This window comes from Harpia harpyja, chromosome 6, assembly GCF_026419915.1.
Source record: "Harpia harpyja isolate bHarHar1 chromosome 6, bHarHar1 primary haplotype, whole genome shotgun sequence".
NCBI classification, from domain to species: Eukaryota; Metazoa; Chordata; class Aves; order Accipitriformes; family Accipitridae; genus Harpia; species Harpia harpyja.
The window spans coordinates 1,191,796-1,212,598 of record NC_068945.1 but is presented as its reverse complement, the minus strand read 5'-3'; the positions used below and the strand labels follow the sequence as shown (position 1 = coordinate 1,212,598).

At 45.6% G+C, this 20,803-nt stretch overlaps 1 protein-coding gene across 3 annotated transcripts in view; it reads right to left on the bottom strand.

Annotated features, from left to right (window-relative positions):
• Positions 1-16,518: 16,518 nt before the first annotated feature.
• Positions 16,519-20,803, bottom strand: part of MPPED1 (metallophosphoesterase domain containing 1) — a 66,242-nt gene continuing 61,957 nt past the window's right edge. For all 3 annotated transcript variants that reach the window (XM_052790571.1, XM_052790570.1, XM_052790572.1), the window contains one exon: positions 16,519-19,316. In XM_052790571.1, coding sequence (XP_052646531.1) covers positions 19,198-19,316 — 119 coding nt within the window. In that variant the 3' untranslated portion in view covers positions 16,519-19,197. The remainder of the gene's footprint in view (positions 19,317-20,803) is intronic.

Genomic DNA, 20,803 nt, shown 5'->3' with positions numbered 1-20,803 from the left:
AAAATAATGCTCCCTAAGACGTCTCCAAAAGAAAGTCATTTAAGGAAATTCTTTTTTTAATTTTACGCATTTTATTCATGACATACTCTTAACTTCAGTAAAAAGGTTTACAAGACACACTATTGAATTTCCTCAATTGTCATTTTCCAAATGTATGACTTTTAATACATTAGCCTTCAGTATTAAAAAAGAAATCAACCTATTTCTCGGTGCGTCTTTTTCCTCTACTTGCAGTGCCATATGTGTATTGTCAAAGACATGTTAATATGGACCAGCCATTGAAATCTGAGCAGATGCCAACTGTGTGTGGACACCACACCTTTCTCTGTCAAAGCTGTTCTTCTACATCCTTCAGCACACTTTCGAGAAGAAGCTACTTTACCAATAAGCATTGGCCTCTTAATTGCAGAGAAATATTCCCAGTGTTAACCATGAGGTTTATTTTTTTGAGGATACTACATATATGTATTTATACAACTAAACAGTAAATTGCAAATAAAACCTCTGATTAGATTTCCCAGTTCTAGAAAAATCCTGTTTGAATATCTTGTGAGGTACTTGGATTTGGTGAGGAAATTAAAAGATAATTGTCTGACTGTTGAACTCTTGTGATAGTTAAAGGATCACATGATCATCAGAGCCTGCTTCCTGGTATTACAGCAACAATTAAACACTTACCTGCTCTGAAGAATTGTTAGATAAATATTTCACTGTCTGGTTCCTGAATTAGTTTTCATCGGTACACCGAAGAGCCCTGTCCTCATCACCTGAACTGATTTGGAATCTTCCTTTCTCCCAAGTAACTTGCGAAGATAAGTCAACAAAAATTAATAAAACAAAAAAAGAGAGCAAGTTATGGGTGTACAAACACGCGCACGCACACACACACACATATGTATCAAGGGAATTCTTTGGAATGGGAAAGGGTAGAGGAACATAATCTTGTTTTTCTTATTATTTCTAGTGAACGTGTGAACCACTGCAATGAATCTGAAAGATTCCCAGTGCAGAACACTTTAATGCATGTTTTTTCTGAGAAAATGTTTCTTTGCATTTGGTGCTTTTCAGGAGATATTTTGAAGATTTTGAGTAAAAAGCATTGGGGATGTTTCAGATTGGATGTTCTGTATTGTTTCTTTTAGCTTCTAAGATTTGTGTAATTTGTACTCTACTATAAAATAAATACACTTGGAATTGGATATATTTGAAATAGTAACATAAAAAATACCTGGTAGACTTTTTTCCAAAACTGATGGCTAAGTCCCTGAAATTGCTGCTTAGGTGTTTGATTAACCGAGGAGACTGAAACTACCATTATTTAAGGATGTTCTCCCATACTAAATCAATACAAAAATTCCTAGTTCCATTAACAGTAGTTTTTAAGAATACACGTACACCTGTCAGCAAGCGACTAACAAGGGCTGGTCCTGGTTCAGTTGCCTGAACACAGGCACGAGTTCGCTGTTCCGACCCGGCTGTCCCCGTTAGTCCTGTATTAACGCCGGCCAGGCCCACAGGGATGTCTCCGGGGTCGGAGGGCATCTCAAACTACAATAGGTAACCGTGCTTCAGTAACTGAGCTGAGCCCAAGGGGCATTCTGTTTAGCCCCGCTTAAGATCCAATTAGTCTGGTTTTGTTTAATTTTATCCTTGTAAGTGGTGTGAAGCCTCAAACTGCTCTCTTTGTTAATGGCAACTTCTTTCCTCCTCCCCAGTCAGGTGCAACATGCCTGATTTAATTTCTGTTATTATTTCATACAGTTTATGTACGGAATTAATCCTTCATATTCCTTAAAGACTTAAGTGCTATTTCAGAATACCTAAGATTATAACACAAATATTACATTAATTATTTTTAAAATAGTGGATTTCACTGTACTGATCTAACCAAGGAGAAAAAAAAAAACTAGTTAAGTGATTATTGGTTAGTGTTGTTCGGTTTGGGGTTTGGTTTTTTTTCAGAATCTCTTATACCTCCTGTTTGATAATTGGATCTAATTTGATATCAAATACAATAAGACTTCCATCCCTGGGCTGCTTTCTGGCACAGAGCATGGCTACCATGTTTCACAAAGGGATGCAGGAGTTCCATCCCCTGCTCTGCCATTTTCAAGATACCCACCATCTTCAGGAGAGGCGAGGGGATGGATGTCTCTGTGTTTCCTGACACATCCTGCCAGAGGATTTTTCATTAGTTCGACTGGCAGGAGTATCAAATCCAACAACTCCGAAGGGATTAAAGAACAATCTTTTTGCTGTACAAACAAATCAAATCCTGCTGGTTCTTTTAGTGAGTTCTTAAAGGCAGGGATGGCACTTACCAACTGTTTATCCAACCTCAAAAAAAAAAAAAAAACCAAACTGAATTTCAACTGCCAGCATTTTGAAATAACTGAGGTAATTTTTCATACTAAAATTGCAAACTGCTGGATGGATAAGCTTTGTAATAGAAGGCGGCGCCTTTTTTTTTTTTTTTTTGCAGCCGCTCCCCCTAACCAAGGGTCAGTCAGCCAGCCAGGAGGGGCTGGCAGAGATCCCCCGTGTTTCTACTGTAAGGCGGATAATGTCAGCGGGATTGAGCATTATCCCAGGGTAACGGTCTCCCGCTGCTGTACGTAAACACTGCGGCAAAACTGAGGCGGTTATGAAAATAAGAACATCAATGCACATCTCAGAATTTCAATCCCCAAGCGGAGGACGGCGGTCCCGCGCCTGCTCTGGCGGGATCGCCTTTCCCTCCGCCGTCCCCGGGGGCCGCGGCACAGGTCCCCGGGGCCGCCGCTTCGGGCGGGCGGCGAGGAGCACGGCGCCTGGGAGAGATTTTGGCAGCACGGGCCGCTGCCAGCGCTCCCTGCGAGGGGGCATCTGCCGCCGCCGAGGCGCAGCGTCAGGCGGTGGCGGCCTCCTCCCTGCCCCTCGCCGGCCGTCGAGCCGCAGGGAGCCATGGCTGGCTGCCTCCTCCAGATGTACCTCCTGGGCCCCGCGGAGGAAAGCCCTGAGGCGAGGCCTCTCGCCTCCCTCCCCGCAGGTCCTGCGGTGGGCGTCGGGAAGCGAGGCGTTGGCCTTCGCGCCCCGGAGCGGGGGCACGGCCCCGCGCTCGGCTTTGCGGTGGGGGGGCCGTCGAGCGTCTGACTGGGCTGATCAGGAACAAACCCGCCAGGCGTCCCGCCGGGGCCCGAAGGGAGGCCAAACGCGCCCCGTAACGCGGGGAGACGTCCGCCTCCGGCAGCCTCTCCAGCACAGCCTGGGGAAGAGCAGACACGGGTCCCCGGGGCTTAACTCGGCTGCGGACAACAACCCGGAGCGTTGCCAGGCCCTTCCTTCCACCCGGCCTCAGCGCTCCCCTGCCGCTTCGTCCCTGAGGCCGGCAGCCCCCGCGACTGCCGACGGGCCTCTTCCCAGCTGGAGACAAAAGGAAAATGGGTCCTTCGGCGGCGTTCCAACGTCGTTCCATGCTTCGTTTCCTTTACTCCAGAGCGGGATAAGCTAGTTGAAGGAGGGTGAAGTCGCTAACGAACCTGCTGCTGCGCAGGAGCCTCACGTCACTGCCCGGCCACCCACCCACCGGACCCCCCTTGTCTCCCCACCCGCGTGTCCAGGTTTCTCTCCTTGCTACGTCCCTCAGCAAAGCAGCCGCTCACCTCTAACAGGGGGCTGCTGAGCAGGCGCCTCCTCCTCAACACTGCCAAATTACGTATTCCGACCGTTCAGAAAACCCTTTTACAGTAAGAAAACATCCCACGGGAATACCAGCCACCAGCACGGGGAGAAGCCCCCCCCAGAGCCACAGCCCGCCCAGAGGGACCAGGTCACCACCAGCACCAGCCATTACGACCCTGCACCGCAAGAAACCTCACACCGGCCAAGCATCACAGGGCTTCCAGGCAATTAAAATACAATATAAATATCCCCCACCACGCAGAAAGCGAGCCTCCTGTAGAAGAAGAGACAGTGTCTGTCCCTGGATTTTTTTTTTTTTTTTTTTTCCCTGCCCCATCTTTCCTCTCGGGTTTTTCTCACTTCGAAGCCCCTGTAAATATGGATGCTCACCCATAACATGTGCTGCTCATTAGCACATCCTCAAACCCACCTGAGCTACTTGGCCTCTTCAAATCCCCTGCCCCGAGGCCAGCCTGCTGCTATTGCCAAGAAGCAGGGGCTGGTTTGGGGGGGGGGGGGGGGCAGCCCTTTTGGAGCTGGGCAGAAAGGCACGGCACAAAAGCTGTTCGCGAGAAGCACGAGGAAGCAGGACAAGGGAAATGAGAGATGGGAATCAGTCAGAGGTGGGAAGGAAGAAGCGGTTTGTAGACTCCGCACCAGCTATTTCTATCCTAGGGCTTGGCGTGGAGCCTGCGAGAGCAGAAATAGAGTCTCCGCTCAAACGATGAAGAAGTAGGGAAGGGCAGAGAGAGGGCTGAGGCTAGGCAAAGGGACAGAAGAGAAGGGAAAGAAGGGAGAGATTCATATGGGCCGTCTTCTGCATTGGCAACTGGCATAAAGCCTGCAAGGCTAGAAATAGAGTGCGCTTCAGAAAAAAAAAAAAAAATCAAACTTCTTCAAAATGTAGTCATTTGTTTGATTAAGGCATTACTGTGTGAAATGTCTATATCTCTGTGCAATTACTGTTTTTATCTGGATGATATGCAGCAGGTCATGAGCAGTAAGGAATGCTCCAAACATGGGAAAATGAAAATCAGATTAAAAAAAATACATTTTCTTCTGTTTTTGAATTTTTCTATGCTCAAGACTGTCATGCCATGGAAAGAGCATTATTATGCTGTGAAAAGAGTCATAAAAAGAATTTTGTATTATATCAATACTTAAAATATGCAAATATGATATCTTCACAACGCCCCAAAATTATGCTTGGCATGAATTCTTAGCAACAATACAAATATCATCATCTTCAAATAAGCAGGTATAACGTGCTGCTCAAATAGCTGTAAAAACAACCTCATCACGGCTCTAGGAGCATCCAGATTTTGTCTTTGATGTAGGTAGATTTTAAGTCGGAAAGGGAAGAAAGTTGTCTTAAACATCAGGATATATCAGGATGAGCCTTAGTGGAGCAACTGCATATTTAACGTGGAAAGGAGACCTGCTGGTGTGCATTTACGGAGCTGCTGTCGTTATAAAAACCCGGTTCTGGTACTGTGTGGGCTCAGCTACGGGGGCTGAGAGCTGCGGCACAGCCTCCTTCTTCCCTCCTGAATCCCCACTGAAACAAGGTTGTCCCCAGGCTGCCGTCCAGCGTGTTTGAGCCTTATGTTAGCTAAGGGTCTGTCTTTATCACTACATGTAAATTGGCTGTGATTTTTAAAAAAAGGAGGGGGGAAATAGTAAAAATACTATAACACAGACAGCTCATTGTGAGGTGGATACCCTTTTGCACTTTCTTTCAGTAGAAGTATTTTTACAGGGCTTGATTCTGATCTCGTTAAATCAAAAAAGTACCATGAATCCCCTGGCTTCGATGGATTTATCCCAGCACTTGAGATCAGGATCAGGCCTTGGCACTTCTGGTTTTTTTTTTTTCTGCAATCGGGTTTTCAAAAAAGTAGCAGCTATTTCTGCTCACTCCAGAGCAAGAGTGGCGGGAGGGTTTTGCCTGAGGAACAATGCATCTTTCTCCGTACACTGTACAGAATTCCCATCTTGTGCATTAGAATAGATGTTGAAACAGTTCTAATTAACATTTTTAATTTGCATTTTAATTGCCTGCCAGGGTGTGAAATGACATGTCTGGGTAAAGGAGTGTTTTTCTTAGTTCCAGTGGTTTGCACAGTCCCAGCAACGCGACAGGGGTGGAAGCACCCTGGCCACTGGTTATTTTGCAGAATTACCCACAATTAAGGCAGGGCCTGATCCAAAGCCTGATAAATTAAGCTGAAATGGTTTACATGGGTGTGTGTTTGTTTGTTTATTTTTAACGGATGGTACTCCCATAATTAATTTTTGTCTGAAGATACACATCATAGCTTGATTTTGAAATTGCCAGAGAATCGCAAAGAATCAGCACAATCATTCAAAGGTTGTTTTAGTGGCTAATTACTCTCTTTGTAAAGAAAACACCATATAACCATTCATATACATATGAATACATATATATGTACTTTTAAGACGATGTTATTTCGGATATGAATTTGCCTCTGTGCAGCTTCCAGCTTGTGCATCCTGCAGTCACATAAAGGTCACAGTGAAATCATCCTGAACCTCTTTATTTCAGCAAGACAGAGTGAGCTCCCTAGATTTTCACCTCTTGGGACAAATTTTCCAGTCCTTTTCACATTTCCACAGGTCCTCCTAGTGTCAATGCCAACTTCTCAAAATCACGCTAGAGTTGGAGATGTCCATACTGGGATGTTTTCAAATCTCAGCTGTAGGGATGCCAAATGCAGAGGATGCATAACCTCCTTCTGCCGGCTTTGCCCATTCAACTGCTGCATTTGCTCTTCTGGCTGTGGCACCGACTGGACACACCAGGCGCTTTCTGCCAGCCAGACCTATATCTAAGTCCTTTTTTTTAGAGCTGTCCTCCCCAAGGCAAAGTCACTGTGGCCCATGTCCTTGTGTTTAGGGATATGACTTCATATGTGGCCATACTGAAACATAGACCAATTTGCTGTACCTCATTTTCTAAAAAAAAAAAAAAATCGAGATTAGAGTGTACATGTGAGCTGTCCTATTCAGTATTTCCTGCAGTCCGACACTTGTTTCACCTATAAAAAGTTTCAATAACACCTTTTTTTGGGGGGGAGGAGGCAGGTTTCCCGGTCAAGATCTAGCAGTTAAATTATGTCAGGACAGGAACCACTACCTGGAGGACCCTACAAAACATATAGCCTCTTAAAGATGATTCCTCATTTAATTACATCAGTTAGGTGGTTTTTAATTCATCTAACATGTGCCATGTCAAAATTATATCATTCCCGTTTCCTCCTCAAAATACTAGGCAATGGTGCCAAGTCATGTGGCTTACAGAAGTCTATTACCCTAACACTATTTCATTTGTCATCCAAACTTGTAATCTCATAAAAAGTTATCAAATTAGTTTGAGAAGATCCATTTTACTTAAACCCACCTTGATTAGCATTTAATTTTATTAGCCCCTTTTAATTCTTTATTACTCAAGCCTTGTACAATCAATCCCATCACTGCTTTTTTCCGGGATCAAAGTCAGGCTAACGCTCTCTCACTTTGGCCATCCTCTTTCCCTTTTTAAAATATTGGCACAATTTCTGCTTTTTCTGGACTGCTGAGGCTTCTCTCATGTCCTAACGTGTCTGAAAATTCATTATTAGCAGTTTAAAAAGCTCCTCAGCCGACTTCTCAGGTACAAAGTTCCCAATTCAAAACATTTGGTAACTGCTGTTTAACATGCTGTTTAAGGACTGCTGGGCTGAAAAGTACTTGGTCACCAGCACTGTGGAACGTCCTGCTACCACCTGGCCTTTTTGTCTGCACTCAGCAAAGATATTTATTTAAAAATTCCACCTTTTTAATAATACTGTTGATTAATCTCCCATTCCCATTTGCTTTTGTATTCTTATCATTACCATTTCAAGCCATTGATACTCCCTGTGCACGTTTGCTTTCCTTGTCATTTTTTAATGCAAACTTCTTCCTTCATCAGTTTGGCATACATCTTTATTTTTTTTCAGTCTGCTTTTATTTACCCTGAAAAACAGGGTGGTGGGTTTTTTTTAAAACCAGTTTGGGTCTTCCTGGATTCTGGGACTGTTCTTTGGCAAACTTTCTTAAACAGTTTGCAAATACCATCTATCTTTTCCTGTTTAAATGGTTTTTCTCCCAACTGATTTGTTACTTTTTGCCTTTGTGAAATTCCCCTTTTTGAAAGACAGCAAGTTTATCCGACTTGTTCTTTCTCCTTAATTTTACATTCACAGAGTGGATGTGATTGAAGCCAAGGCTGCTGATACCTCAGGCTGCATCAGCATCCTTGCTCCGTGAACCAGGTCTCCTCATCCATCAAGATGAGATGTGATGTAAATGTTGCTCCTGCTGGAAATAGCCTTTTTGTCAGAAAATTGTCATCCAAGGACTTTAGAAATTCTGGAAGACTGAAATCTCCAATGTATACCATTCAGAACGAACTGCCTTGCAACAGTGAATGTGGGGTATGTTGCAAACATTATTGATATGTTTAAGTAGTGGTCATCCTCTGTGGGGATGACTCGTAAAGCTCAATTGAATTTAATAGTGTCAAATGATTATCACCTGGAGGGACACCGCAAGCTTTACTTCTTAGGTGCAATGGATGAATAAATATTCCAGTTAACTGACTTCGTAGTTGCCAGCATCACCATTTTATACTGTGAGCCAGTTTTATTTCCCTTTTTCCAAGTTGATCTTTTCTAAAGAGATTATAAACAACTTAACATTCCTGTCATGTGTCATCCTATTAGGGTTCATTAATATCAGCTAGTTCAAATGCGTGTTTCTAAACAAGCAATTTCTATTCCTTGCATTTATTACCTGGGCTTCTAATCTTGGTACATAATCAATTTATGAATTTCTGCAAAGCATGGTCTTTGTCTCCGATATACGTTGCCAACACAAAGACTTTGTACAGTCTGAAGCTTTGGTGGTCCCTTGTTTTCACTGAATTATATTGATTGAAACCCCTCCTTGTAGGTCCAGACAGCCGAGTCTTCTGCAGAAGAGGAGCTCTTCCAAGCTGCAGTTTTTTCCAGTGTCCTAAAAGCCCAACTTCTTTAACTTATGCCTCCTAGTTAAGCAGCATTTTCACTGTGAGGTCCTTGCACTTTCTGATTTCCTTCATTTTCCTCCAAGATGATACCTCAGATATCCCTCTCCCTCAGCTCCTTTTGGAGTGTAATTTTTACTAAGCTGGATCATGAATCAGTGCAGCAGTGTCTTCTGATTTCATGAAGTGTTGACCTGTGTGCTGTGACACTGTTCATTACTCTGGTGCCAGCCTGTCCCTTGGAGAATGTTTCGTCCTCCCCTTCTCCATGCAACAGGAGTCGACCTGCCTCCCTGGTTTTGTCTTTTTCTGCTTCTTCCAGGTACCCAGTGAGGGGATGCTCCCTGCATTTCACTGTCCCAGCACACAAAATTTCTTACACTTGTCTTGTGGAAATAGTAAACACTGTGCACCATATTTACTTATCAAAGGAAATCATCAATTGAACAACTTCTAAAGCAAAATCCTTCCCCAAAGAATGAACCTTTTTGCTTGCTATAGCTCAAGTTCCTGCATTTGAAGTCTCATATCCCAGCTAAACCCAAACTAAACCACCATGGTTTGCAAATAACTACATAGCCCTGACTCTTACAGAGATAAAACTCTGGTGGCGCAGGGGCACGTACCTGTGCCCCGCTGAGGAGTCATTCCACTTTGAAGGTGTATTCCTCTGAAAAAGTTGAAATGTCCCTTGGAAAACAGTCACAAAAATAAAGTTCAAGTGGGTTGTGAATTCAGATGTAATGAGCACAATATTCCATTAAAACATGATCAGAGTGTTTCCCCTCTGCTCTCAAGTGTCCAGGTGAAGTGAAGGTCCGGCATGGCAGGTGTCCCTCTCGACTACTCCAGCTCAGCTAGAAGTGGGCACAGTGCAGAGATAAACATGGCTACTCCCAAAAAACTGCATAAGCCTTAGGGTGAGGTCATATGAGGATGCTCTTGGCTCAAACTTATTTAGATGTTCGTTTTGCTGAGGTCAGTGCTCATACTTCTGCTGACTTCAATAGGACCGAGACATTTTCCAGCACACTTTTCGTCAAAGTAGGTTTTCGTTCTGCTCTCCCAAAGCAGCCGAAGCAAATCAAGTTGTTGCACTGAAGACATCAGAGCAGAAGAAAGAAAACCAGCAGGCTCCAGGGTTTTGCTGTGGGTCCCCACGTACATGAAGTTTTGGAGTGGCTGGGGCAGCCAGACGGACGTGCCGGCTGTCTGGAGGCCACGTGCCAGCTCTGAGCCAGCCGCCGTGCAGGACATCACCACGCGGGACGTCACTGCGTAGCCACACAGGCTGGGGGGCACTGGGGACAGGGAGCAGTGCAGGTGGCTTCCCTTGGGAACACAGGACACGAGCTTTCCCTTCTACAGGGAAGAGCACTTTACACCGTGCGGGTGGTCAAACAGCAGCACAGATGCCCAGAGGGGTGATGAGCTCTCTCTCCATCTTTGGAGATACTCAAAACTCAGCCGGAGGAGCCCTGAGCAGCCCACCCAGCTGGACATGCTTAGAGTGGGAGGTTGGGCTGGGTACTGCCAGAGGTGCTCCAACCTGAGCGACTCGGAAACCAGACTTGGGTCATTTTGCTCCTCACAGAGTAAGTTTGTTTGCAGATTCAATGGACCCTGGGCTTCTGACAGAGTCTTGCATGGATTCAGCTCAGCTTTGCACTCCCACTGGTATCAGCACCTTCTTCTTGAGGGAACAGCTTTGCAGTCCTCTGTAGCCACGTACACAGGAAAGGAAAAGCCGCTGTGAAGCCACCAAAGAGTCAAGAGAAGTAACTGACTTTTACTTCTATAAGGAACTTTTAAAGAATAAAACCAGTCTTTTTTTTCTTTATTAAAAAATAAAAACCCCACATACCACCTTCCTATTTCAACTCCACATGCGTGCTGTGAGTTCTTGATGATTTTTAGACCAACACCATAATTGCAGAACACAACTGCTGTTAATAACGCCAGTGCGGAGACTACTGAGACAATACTATTCTTTAAAGGACACTCTCCTTTTTCGCTCAGAAACAGAAATTAAGCCAATAGGAAGCACAAAACATCACCCTCACTTCTGAGAGCCCCATTCAAGTAATTTGCTTTCATACATTTTGTTGCTTTCCATCTTCCAGCTTTGAGTTCCTTTTGTTGTTTCTAATAGATAACACCAGCTTCAAAGTTTGAAGGAACCGTTCCTCTTCTGCCACTGTTGTCCTTTTTTCTTTTATTCCTTTAGCAAATGTTGATTTTTTTGCAAGTTAAAAGAAGCTGCTTTAACAAAGCACACCCAGGATCCAGGAGAGCCGGGTGTCTTGCGCTGCGGCATCCTGAGCTCGTGGAGGGTTGGGAGGACCATTTCCTGACCAGCGAAGTCAGCTGCACCCTTTGCCCCTCTGGTCTACCCAACCTTAGGGGGCGGCGGAGAAGGTCCTATACTTTAGATTAAAATCTGTCCACAAAATGTTCCTATACCTTTATGTTAAGGGACGACGTGTTCGGTAGCAGATGAATTAAAAGCAACTAAGAAATCCTCTACTTTTAACTTAGAAGAGAGCATGGTATTTCCAAGTTTACCATAGTGTTAGTGAGCGCTCGCTGGTTACAGCTGTCACGCAACCAGCTCTGCCAGCGTCAACTTTAGTGCAACACACTGACGCAGAGCTAAATGCAGCTGATGAAGTGTCTTCATCATAGTTTGCTGAGTGCCTTGTCTATGTTTTCATGATTTATTACTTCCCTGACTTTCTTAGGTGTTGGGAGGAACAATGAATCAATCCAAGCGTTTTCAGAGCAGGGACTGCTAATTGTGTGAGCTCTGTTTACCACTCGAGAGCTCCAGTTTTGACAAGTCTCTTGACCGCGTGTTAATACGTATGATTAATTGTTGTTACGTGCATCCACAGAAACAAACTGGATAGGTAACACTTCAGAGCTATTATTTCTTTCTGAACAAGCAATAAACATAATTATGTACACGCACACTGTGTTACAAGCATAACAGGCAGGGAAAGAAGGTGCTTTTGAAGGTGTGTGGGTAAACCATCGCTCCCCAGCAATGGGTACCCAGAGGGTACAGGCTGAAATGATGGGGCAGCAGGTTCAAAATGGTTACTTGACTCCTTGGTGGCTTCACAGCAGCTTTTCCTTTCCTGTGTACGTGGCTACAGAGGACTGCAAACGAGGGCAGAGGCGTGTGAATGAGGGGTGGAAATGCCGGTCAGAGCGCCGTGGGCAGGCCATGGGGTTATTGAGATGCCAACATTTGCACCGTTTCACAAACAGATGGGACACACTTCGATGCTGGGAGGCTGGGTGACCCTGCTGCGCACTTGCCGCTGGAGGCTTGCCCTGCTCTGCCATGCTTCGCCTTGGCTGCCCTAGTGAAGAGCTGCCTTTGCTCTGGCTGATGTTGGCATTTGTTGCCCCGGGAGCAGGGCTTTTCCCTCCCCACGGTGGGAACCTACCCCATATGCGGGTAACCCACTCACCCGGAGAGGCTCGGGGTGATGCCGGGAGATGTCCCCAGGCTCACCCCAAGCAGAAGGACCTGCCCCCTTGTCCTACACCACTCAGCTTGTTGCAGGTCCTTGGAGCTGGTGCTGCCGGGGAAGGTGGCGGGGTTTGTCTGTGGGCTCAAAAGCAAAACCAGGTTGGGTTAAGGTTTGCACATCATCCTTGGGGAGACCATAGAGGTATCTAGAGTGGGGGTCCCCATGGTGAGAAGCTGCTCGGGGAGCCCCGCCACGAGTACCACGAAGTGGCGGGGACCAACCGGACCGAGCGTGGGAAGCAGAGGAGTCGGTGACAAAGGAAAGGTCATCGGCAGCCGACGCATGTCCATGTGAAGCAGCTCTCCGTTCATTTTAAAATATCAGGTAACATGCAATCAGAATGGCTGCGCCATGCAACAGCCTTATAAAACAGCAGAAGAAATACTAATACAGGTTTAATTGCCCACACCACTTAAATTGCTTTATCCTGCATAACCTCATTATTTCTAGAAAATTTGACCCAGGACATTATGGTGGGAAGTAAAGTTTGCAGGAGGCTATGAAATTTCCCACTGCAGCAGCCGGCCAGGGCAGGTTATTACACCATGCAGATGAGAGTATTTCTGTCTGCACAAAGGCCTCTGTCAGCACGTTGGAGGCGAGGCGCAGCGCCGTGCAGCTGGGAACCCGACCAGCGCTTCTTCGTCTCCCTTGTGTCGCGGTGAAGGGGCAGCACCACTGGTCTGAAATGGAAACCCGAAAGGATAGGGACAAGCCTCTCTCCGAAATCCACAACATACAACACCGGGGCCGCCTGGCTCTGCGCCACGCAGAGGTGCGGATGGAGTCACCTACCCCATGCCATCGACTTCAGCCCCGTCCGCCCGTGGGCAGGGTCCCTGCCGGGGCTAATTCTGCGGTGTCCTCAGCCGTTCCCCCATGAACAAGGGGGCACTTGTTGGGGGAAGGCACCCCAGGACCCTCTGTGACCCCTTCCCACCGCTCCAGCGGCCTCTCTGGAAAGGTTCGTACCACCAACCTCAGTATCCTCTAATATTCCCAATTTGCACTCATCTGGGAGCTGGGCCAGCCCTGGCCCCCGTGGCTGGGCTCTAACTGCAGTGGGGAAGGGCAGCTGGGGTTGGGCTGGTGGGACGGTGCTTCAACGGCACCGTCGACTCTCCCCAGCCTTTGCTGGATATTGGGTAGCTCAGCTGGTGGGGCAGAGCATTTTCCTTACCCTGATTTTGCATTTTAATGCCGCCATAAGCCATTGCAGCATGTTTATAGCATCCAGCATTTTCCCATCTGGCCCTCCCCAAGCTGCTAATCCCATCCAGAAAGCAGAAAGCATTAAAAGAAAAATGTAATGAGAGTAAGCAAAATGGCAAACCTGTCTGGGTCGTTGTTTCCTATGGCTGTCCCCCCCCCCTTCCATGAGGCTCGCTGCGAGCCGGCAGCACAACCTCACCATGCAGCGGTGCTCCCCCGGCAAAACCAGGGAAGAAGCAGACGCACTGCGGGGTCTGCTCCGGGCGAGCGAACAGCCTCTTCTCCAGTGGCGGGAAGCGATTTTTCCACTAACTGGGCCCAGATTGCACTGAATTGGAGCAAATGGCACAAGTGCAAGGGCATGTTGTGTGCTGGCCCAGTGGCAGGTAGTAAGGTTGGTTACTTAACGCCACTCGGTTTTAGCCCGTCGTGCTCAAGAGGGGGAATACGCTTCACTGGGCGGGGGGCAAAACAAAGCCGACCGGTTTGTGGAAAAGAAAAGCCTGTTCCTTTAATCTATTTGAAAGCTTTCGGTACATCAAAGTCCTGGCAACAAGAGATATCGCCGATATAATTGGTGTGGACACTTGCAAAGGTTTTGATAAAGACCTTTGTGGAAGAGCTATTTGTGGGAGGCAAAGAAGGGTCATGGGTTAGACACTGGCCGAGAAACAAAAACCCCAAAAGCAGGATGAGGAGCGGGCAAACATCACACGGCTCTGTACCTCACCCAGCAGCACCCCAGCCCCAGGGCTGCTCACCAGCCGCGGCGGATGAGGTGCCCCCAACAGCAAAGCCCGACCGGGGGTGACGAGGATTGCCAAGGGCACCAGCAAAGCCGGGGGAACAGGCCAGAGCTGGGGAAAGGATCCCCCCATGGACACCGCCTGGGTAAGAGCCCCTGGGAGGAAGGGGGTGATGGTTGTGAAACCCAGGTAAGTCCAGGTCAGCTGTCGCCTCTCGAAGAGGAAACCCAGCTAGGGCCATGGGCAGCTCACCGCAGTCCTCCACTGGGAGTTGCAAATATATACTATTACCCCCCCAAATGCTAAACAAATGAAGAGCAGAATTGGATAGCGATCAGGAGAGAAAGTAGCAGGGAATTGTGTCCAAATGCTCAGATAGGAAGGAAGAGGAGGTCCTCTTCTGGCATCGCTGCCTCTCACCAACTCCCAAAGGACACATCAAAAAGAGAGGAGGGGAGCGTTTCCGAGATGGGGAAGTAAGAGGGTTAGAAATAGAGTCTAGCTAGAATTGAAATTATTTTAATTTCTAGATGAAGTGAGTAAAAAGCACCATAATGGCAGTATACAAAATAATGAATGGCACAAAGAAGGTACATATAAGTACTCCTATTTACACTTTTCACATAAAAAGAGAACAAAGGGACGGTCAATAAACCCGAACGGCAGCACACGTACAAGGATAAGCGAAATACTGTTTTTCTAATGCACTGTGCATAATCACCCGGGGAGCTCACTGTTCCAAAATATCACTAAAATCACAGATGCAGAGAGACTTGCAAGAAAGGGACAGGAATGTACCTGAAAGAAAAGAACATTTGCAGTTATATTTGCTATATGTGAGTTACATTAGCAGTGAGCAATAATACAGGTTTTTAAGAGAGAAATTCTCATACAAACAAGAATAAATGGGAGGGGGGCAAAGATCCCCATGGGCAGATTATTCCAAAAATTGCCTTCTACGGAATGTCTTGTTCCTCCTTCCTCTGAAGCATTTACATTGGCTATTGGCAGCAATCAGCCGCTGGAGAAGACGAACTACTTCTTATCCCCTCCGGCTCCCTCCTGCAGCACCTTCCCACCCGCTCTGTCCCTGCGCATCGCCCTGAAATGGGGGTCTTCACCTTCCCTCCCCACAGCCACCTCACCCGTGGAGCAGCCGGCAGGGCCAGCCCGGCGTGCGGCTGCCGCCAGCCTTGCTCCCTACAGCGACCTCCTCGAAGACCATCGCAGTTTCGGAGTCTCTGGCTTCAGGGGATACCAAATCGCATCATCTGGAAGCCCAAACTCAGTTCCCCAGGCTGGGGGGCAGCTGCGGCGGGTGGGGGCTGCCTGGGAAAAGGCATCTGCTCAGGCGGGTGCCGAGTCCCAGCTTGCTCGTTCCTTGTAGCCAAGGAACATTTCACATCCTCAGCCATATGTGCCTGAGGGAGGTAAAAATAATCTTGTCTTTTTTTTCATTGACATGCAGTGATATCTCCCCTATTTGTCGTCGAACAGAAATTAATCTCGGTAACAATTCTGCCTGGTGATGGGAATGCGTGTATTAGTGATACACATCAGCACACCTTCGGGAGCGATGCTACCTGGATAAATATCAGTGAAGGTCAGCAATGGGGAGGTGGGGCGGGAAATGACTTGAGCGAGCATCCCTGAATTTAAATAGAGCCGACAATTGCAAAAGTACGTTTGTGGAAACCTTCCTCTTCATGGCCTCCCTAATCTGAAGTAGATCAGATTTGAGGCAAGAAGCCCAGGCCTTGACTGTGCCCACAAAGTTAAAATAAAAATAAGTCTCCTTGCCTTAATCTCCCTCTCTCTGAGGTTCGTGTCCTTACACTCAACTCAGAGCACGAACCATCCTTCCCCTGACTGCCGCCCATTCCCAAAGGATGGATGGCATCCCGGCTCCCGACTGCTTCGCAGCTCTGTTGCAGCACTCCCTCACGTTCGCTTTTCCCTGCATCCCAGGCACATCTGGCACACTTCCCCACCCAAATACATCAGCGACAGGTAGCGGCTGCTATTTTCCCCTCTCTCTGCAACCCCAACTTCCAACTCGCTCCCTTCGGCAGGAGATGCGGCAGCCTGGAGCCGGCAGAGCGAGCGCGGTACCTTCCGCCCACTGCCCCCAGCCCCTCTGCCAGCTGAACCCCCAGCTGAGCCGCAGTCCTTCGTGATAACGACTTCCATGTCCCACAGCCTGGCTCCTACACCTGGAGAAGACAGGCAGCCTTTCCCACACGGAGCTGAACAGATGAGGTGGATATAAAGAGGCCTTATTTTTTGGTGGTTTGTTGGTTTTTTTAAGACTTTATTTGTCTAACATGCTTGACCAAAAATTACAACAACAATCAAGATATGCCAAAATGATTAAATAATCTTTAAGCTTTGATACCCCAAGTACTTTAAATGATATTTTTGAAGTAACAGCTGCTTTCGTATCCTTTCCACATAAAAATACACAGTATTTTGAAGATACCTTAGGAAAAATTATTTTTAAGAGAATAGTTTATGGTCGACATAGAAATTTTGTTGAGGCTAATAAAAGGACCTCTTCCCTCACTTTAACATTTTAGTCTCTTAAGTGCCGTGAGCGAATGTAAACATTTCAGACTTTAACGAACAGCCAATTTCCTGTCACATTTGTTGCAAACCGCTTGAATTGTGACTAGCTAAGACACTTTTATTCTAACTACACACTATTGCTCATCTTCCCAATGATGGCGGGAATTCATATTCAACTATGAATTTCAGTCCTTGCTGATTTAGGAGCTGATCCTGCAATTTCTACACCACTAGTTTTGACAAAAGTGGCCCCACCTGAATTCACGGCGGACTGCTCATGTGCTTGTGAACTATTCACCCAAAAACCAGCTGCAGGCATCACCGATCGTTTTAGGCTTTCATTTCAGGAAAAAGCAGCACATTAGTTTAGACCCCAAGTCACCCAACAGCTTACAAGAAATGACAGACCTGTGACTTCTCATGTTTTCTGGTGGTCTGGTGGTTTCTGGTGGGTCCACAGCATGTGTTAGTTACTGGGCTCCAACGTCACTGCTCCCAGCAGCAGCTGGAAGAGCTGCTGCCACGGGAAGCCAGCAAAACGCAATGTTTCTGCCCAGCTTGCTTAGAGTTGAGGCTGACATAGCCTTGTTTTGCAACACAGGTATTTTAAATTGGGTATGCATATAACGTACACGCAGCTGCTACATGAAGCTCACATTTACATCCATGTATCAGGCAAAAAGTAACATACACAATGATCCAATGCATGTATGCAGATGTGGGCTATGCGCAGATGTGGGCTATGCACAGACCCGCAAACAACCCTGTATTGGCAGTGCGATAATCTGCTCAATGTGTGTGAACAAGATCAGTGTCTTGATGCCATGAGCCCCAAATTCAGGATGTCCACGTGCAGAATACAGCAGTTAGTTAAATTATCTCCATCAAGGCAAAAAGGCTCCTATTTGAGCATGGAGATGTTTATTAGTTCAAGGCAGAAACCCATTTCTTGTAGGACACATTTGAAGCACTTTTTTTTTCGTGGGTTTGTAATCAATTCTCAAGTTTCTGCCTAGGATGGGACTGAAATCCCAGCAGCTCCAACATCTCTGTTAACCTGCAGGAAAGCCGCATGGGCAGTACCATGGCAGTTGGCCGTCCCAACCAGCTCCTGACACGTCCCCCACATTGCCTGGCATCACATGCAACACGACAGATGGATTTCAACTCGGCTGATGATTTTCTCTTGGGCCTCTCTCAGCGGTGTCCATGAGCGGGCAAACAGCAATGACAAGTTCCGTGAGGTGACCCCTGCTCTGTACCCATTGGGGTGTACTTGTTACTCATCGCACTTATGCTACTACATAGCTACCCAAAAGTGAACGCCCAAACTCCACCTTGGGATGACCCCTTCCCCTCAACATCCGTAACGTTCCTCAAGGACAAAATGATCATAATGACATTTAATCACTTCTGACTGGGGCCAAATTCAAACCAGTAATCTAATCACTGGCTGCATGTTCCATTAACGGATTTTAAACAAATAGACTCAGTGGGTTTTATTTAAAATACCACTACTGAACATTGGCTGGGTTTTTTGTGGGTTTTTTTTCTCTTTTTACATACAATCACATATCGCCTTACCATATGAAAACACGGGGGGAGGGGGGTGTCTGGTGTTTTTTTAAGGGAAATGTCATCCTTTTTTTCACAGGCGAGGCCAGGTTACAAATTCCTGAGTTTATACTGCACTTAACACAGTCTCCCTTCTTGAATGTTGAGCTGTTTACAGCATGCCAGCAATATGCACCATTTCCCTTACCATCTGTAATGCCAGATGTAGTAAAACTTCATTTCAGTACAGTGAATTAGGGCCTCTATTGCATTGGTTTTGAATAGATGCAAAGACTTAGACCTGGAGGACTTGAAGCAATAGCTTTCCTCCTGTGACTGGTCATTCGTGCACCATCTTTTATATTTGCTGTGTTAATTAAGGGAAAACATCTTTACCATCATTTTTCTTTTACCAAGAGCTCACTGGGAAACATCTGAAATGAGGAAATCCTAGTCTAAACACTTAAGTTTAAACTGCAAACTTTCTTAAAGAAACACTCGTTTGAAAGACATTGTTCTTTTAATAAGTCCAATATAATGTACGGTATATACAAAAGTCCCTACTTGAGATATATATATATGTATATGTATATATATATGTGGAATGCATTCACTTTTCTGTGTTCACAAATATTTTAATGGTGAAATGTTAAAGTCTTTAATCTGTTTCTGGCACCAAAATGTCTTTGTTTCTCATCCACTTTTGTCACTCAAAATTTATCTGTGAAGAGCTAGCAGGGAAAAAAGAAGAAGGTTTTTGCTTTTTTGTTGAATGGTTCCCTATTGGGATTCTCAGCCAGCAATATAAAGTTGCTAATGTGTTGGGTACAACTTTAAATCCTCATTATAATCATGTGTTCCTTGGAGTAGGTAAGTCAATAACTATAGGTGGATTGAGTGGCTGGTAATTCACAGTGCACACAGATGCATTCACATAGGTAGTAGTTCCATCAGCCATGACACCATAACCTGCAAAGAAAGAACATCTCTGATTAGTCTCATTATTCATTATTACCTTCTTTTTTTTTAATTATTCACCTTTATCACACAACAATAAATGCCATATTTATTACTCAGAATGAATTTAAAAATTCTCTTCATGCAAAACATAAACGTCTCCTGAATTAATACCATCTTTGTCTTACAGCAGAACTTTTTGCCATCTTTTAAATTGTGTAAGAAAAGCAAAATGGACCCTCGCTAGCTAGTGGCTATAATCTCTGGCAGCCAGCTCACCAAACTTCCTTAGAAAGACAGATATATCCCTCTGCAAAGCTTTTTCTTAAAACCTTCTCAGTTTTGGAAAGCATGAGAAGATAGAGCTTAGGCCATTGCAGCATTGAAAAAAACACACTTCTGATCATTTAGGTTTGCAGTCACCAGTGCAGCAAACTTTGTGCAATTTTCATCTTTCCACCTTTTTTTCTGTCCTGTGTTGTACATCTTTTAAGCTACCAATGAAGAAAAAGCATTGCTTGACTAAGGGGAGTATGTGTGCATGTGCACCTGGGTGGGATTTGTCTAGTAGGAACCTCTTTTTCCTATGTGTTTGAACTTGTTGACCAATTTCCACCAAATTTGATGGCAAGACACTAAAATGCCTGCCCAGGTAGAGAAAAAATGGCTTTATTAATGCGTTCTCTGACAGACAAGGGGAATTTACGCCCTAAGACACCATAACATTTCCATGGGAGAAAACACCCTTCTGTATGTCTCACCAGTGGCAAAAAAGCTTTAACTACATCTCATGTCTGACTGGACACCCAAGCCAAACAATTCCAGAGCTAAACCTGCAGAAAATCAAACTTCCAGCTCTAATGCCTGTAGAAATACAGTGAAATGCCGTTTCAGAAAGTCAAGAAGCAACCTTTAACTGCCCTGGTGTTATGAAAAAGTAGACACACTCTCCATTGTCAAAAATCTTTTCATGAATGACTAGGAAAAAACATAAGCTTGATTACACTAAAACTAAAAGCTTAATGTTGGAAACTTGCACTGAAACATTATGATCAATATGAAGAAATGCATTCACGATCAGAAATATATGACTTTGGGGAAACTACCTGGTCAAAAGCATTTGTACTAAGATTCAGTCTCACCGTTAATGAAGTTAATAGTGAAATGTATTCATTGCTACATACACTGAGTTCCAGCTATTCAAATCCTAGGTATCTAGGATCCTACAGTTTTCCTGAGTACGATTTCGTGTCTTATAGAAGCATTGATAGTTGCATAATTTACAAACAAAGAAACAGTAGCCAAATTCCTTTCTTTTTTGTTCCTTAGAATACCCTGAATAATGCAGGGCCTCCTGGACTCCCCATGGAAAAAACACACTATAATTAGGGACTAGGGAGGGAAGAAAACTCTGTCAGGTTCCTGTCACAGACATTTCTTTAAATCATTTGCTGTTTGCCACAGAACAATTGTTCTGTATAAAACACAAACTGCATGGA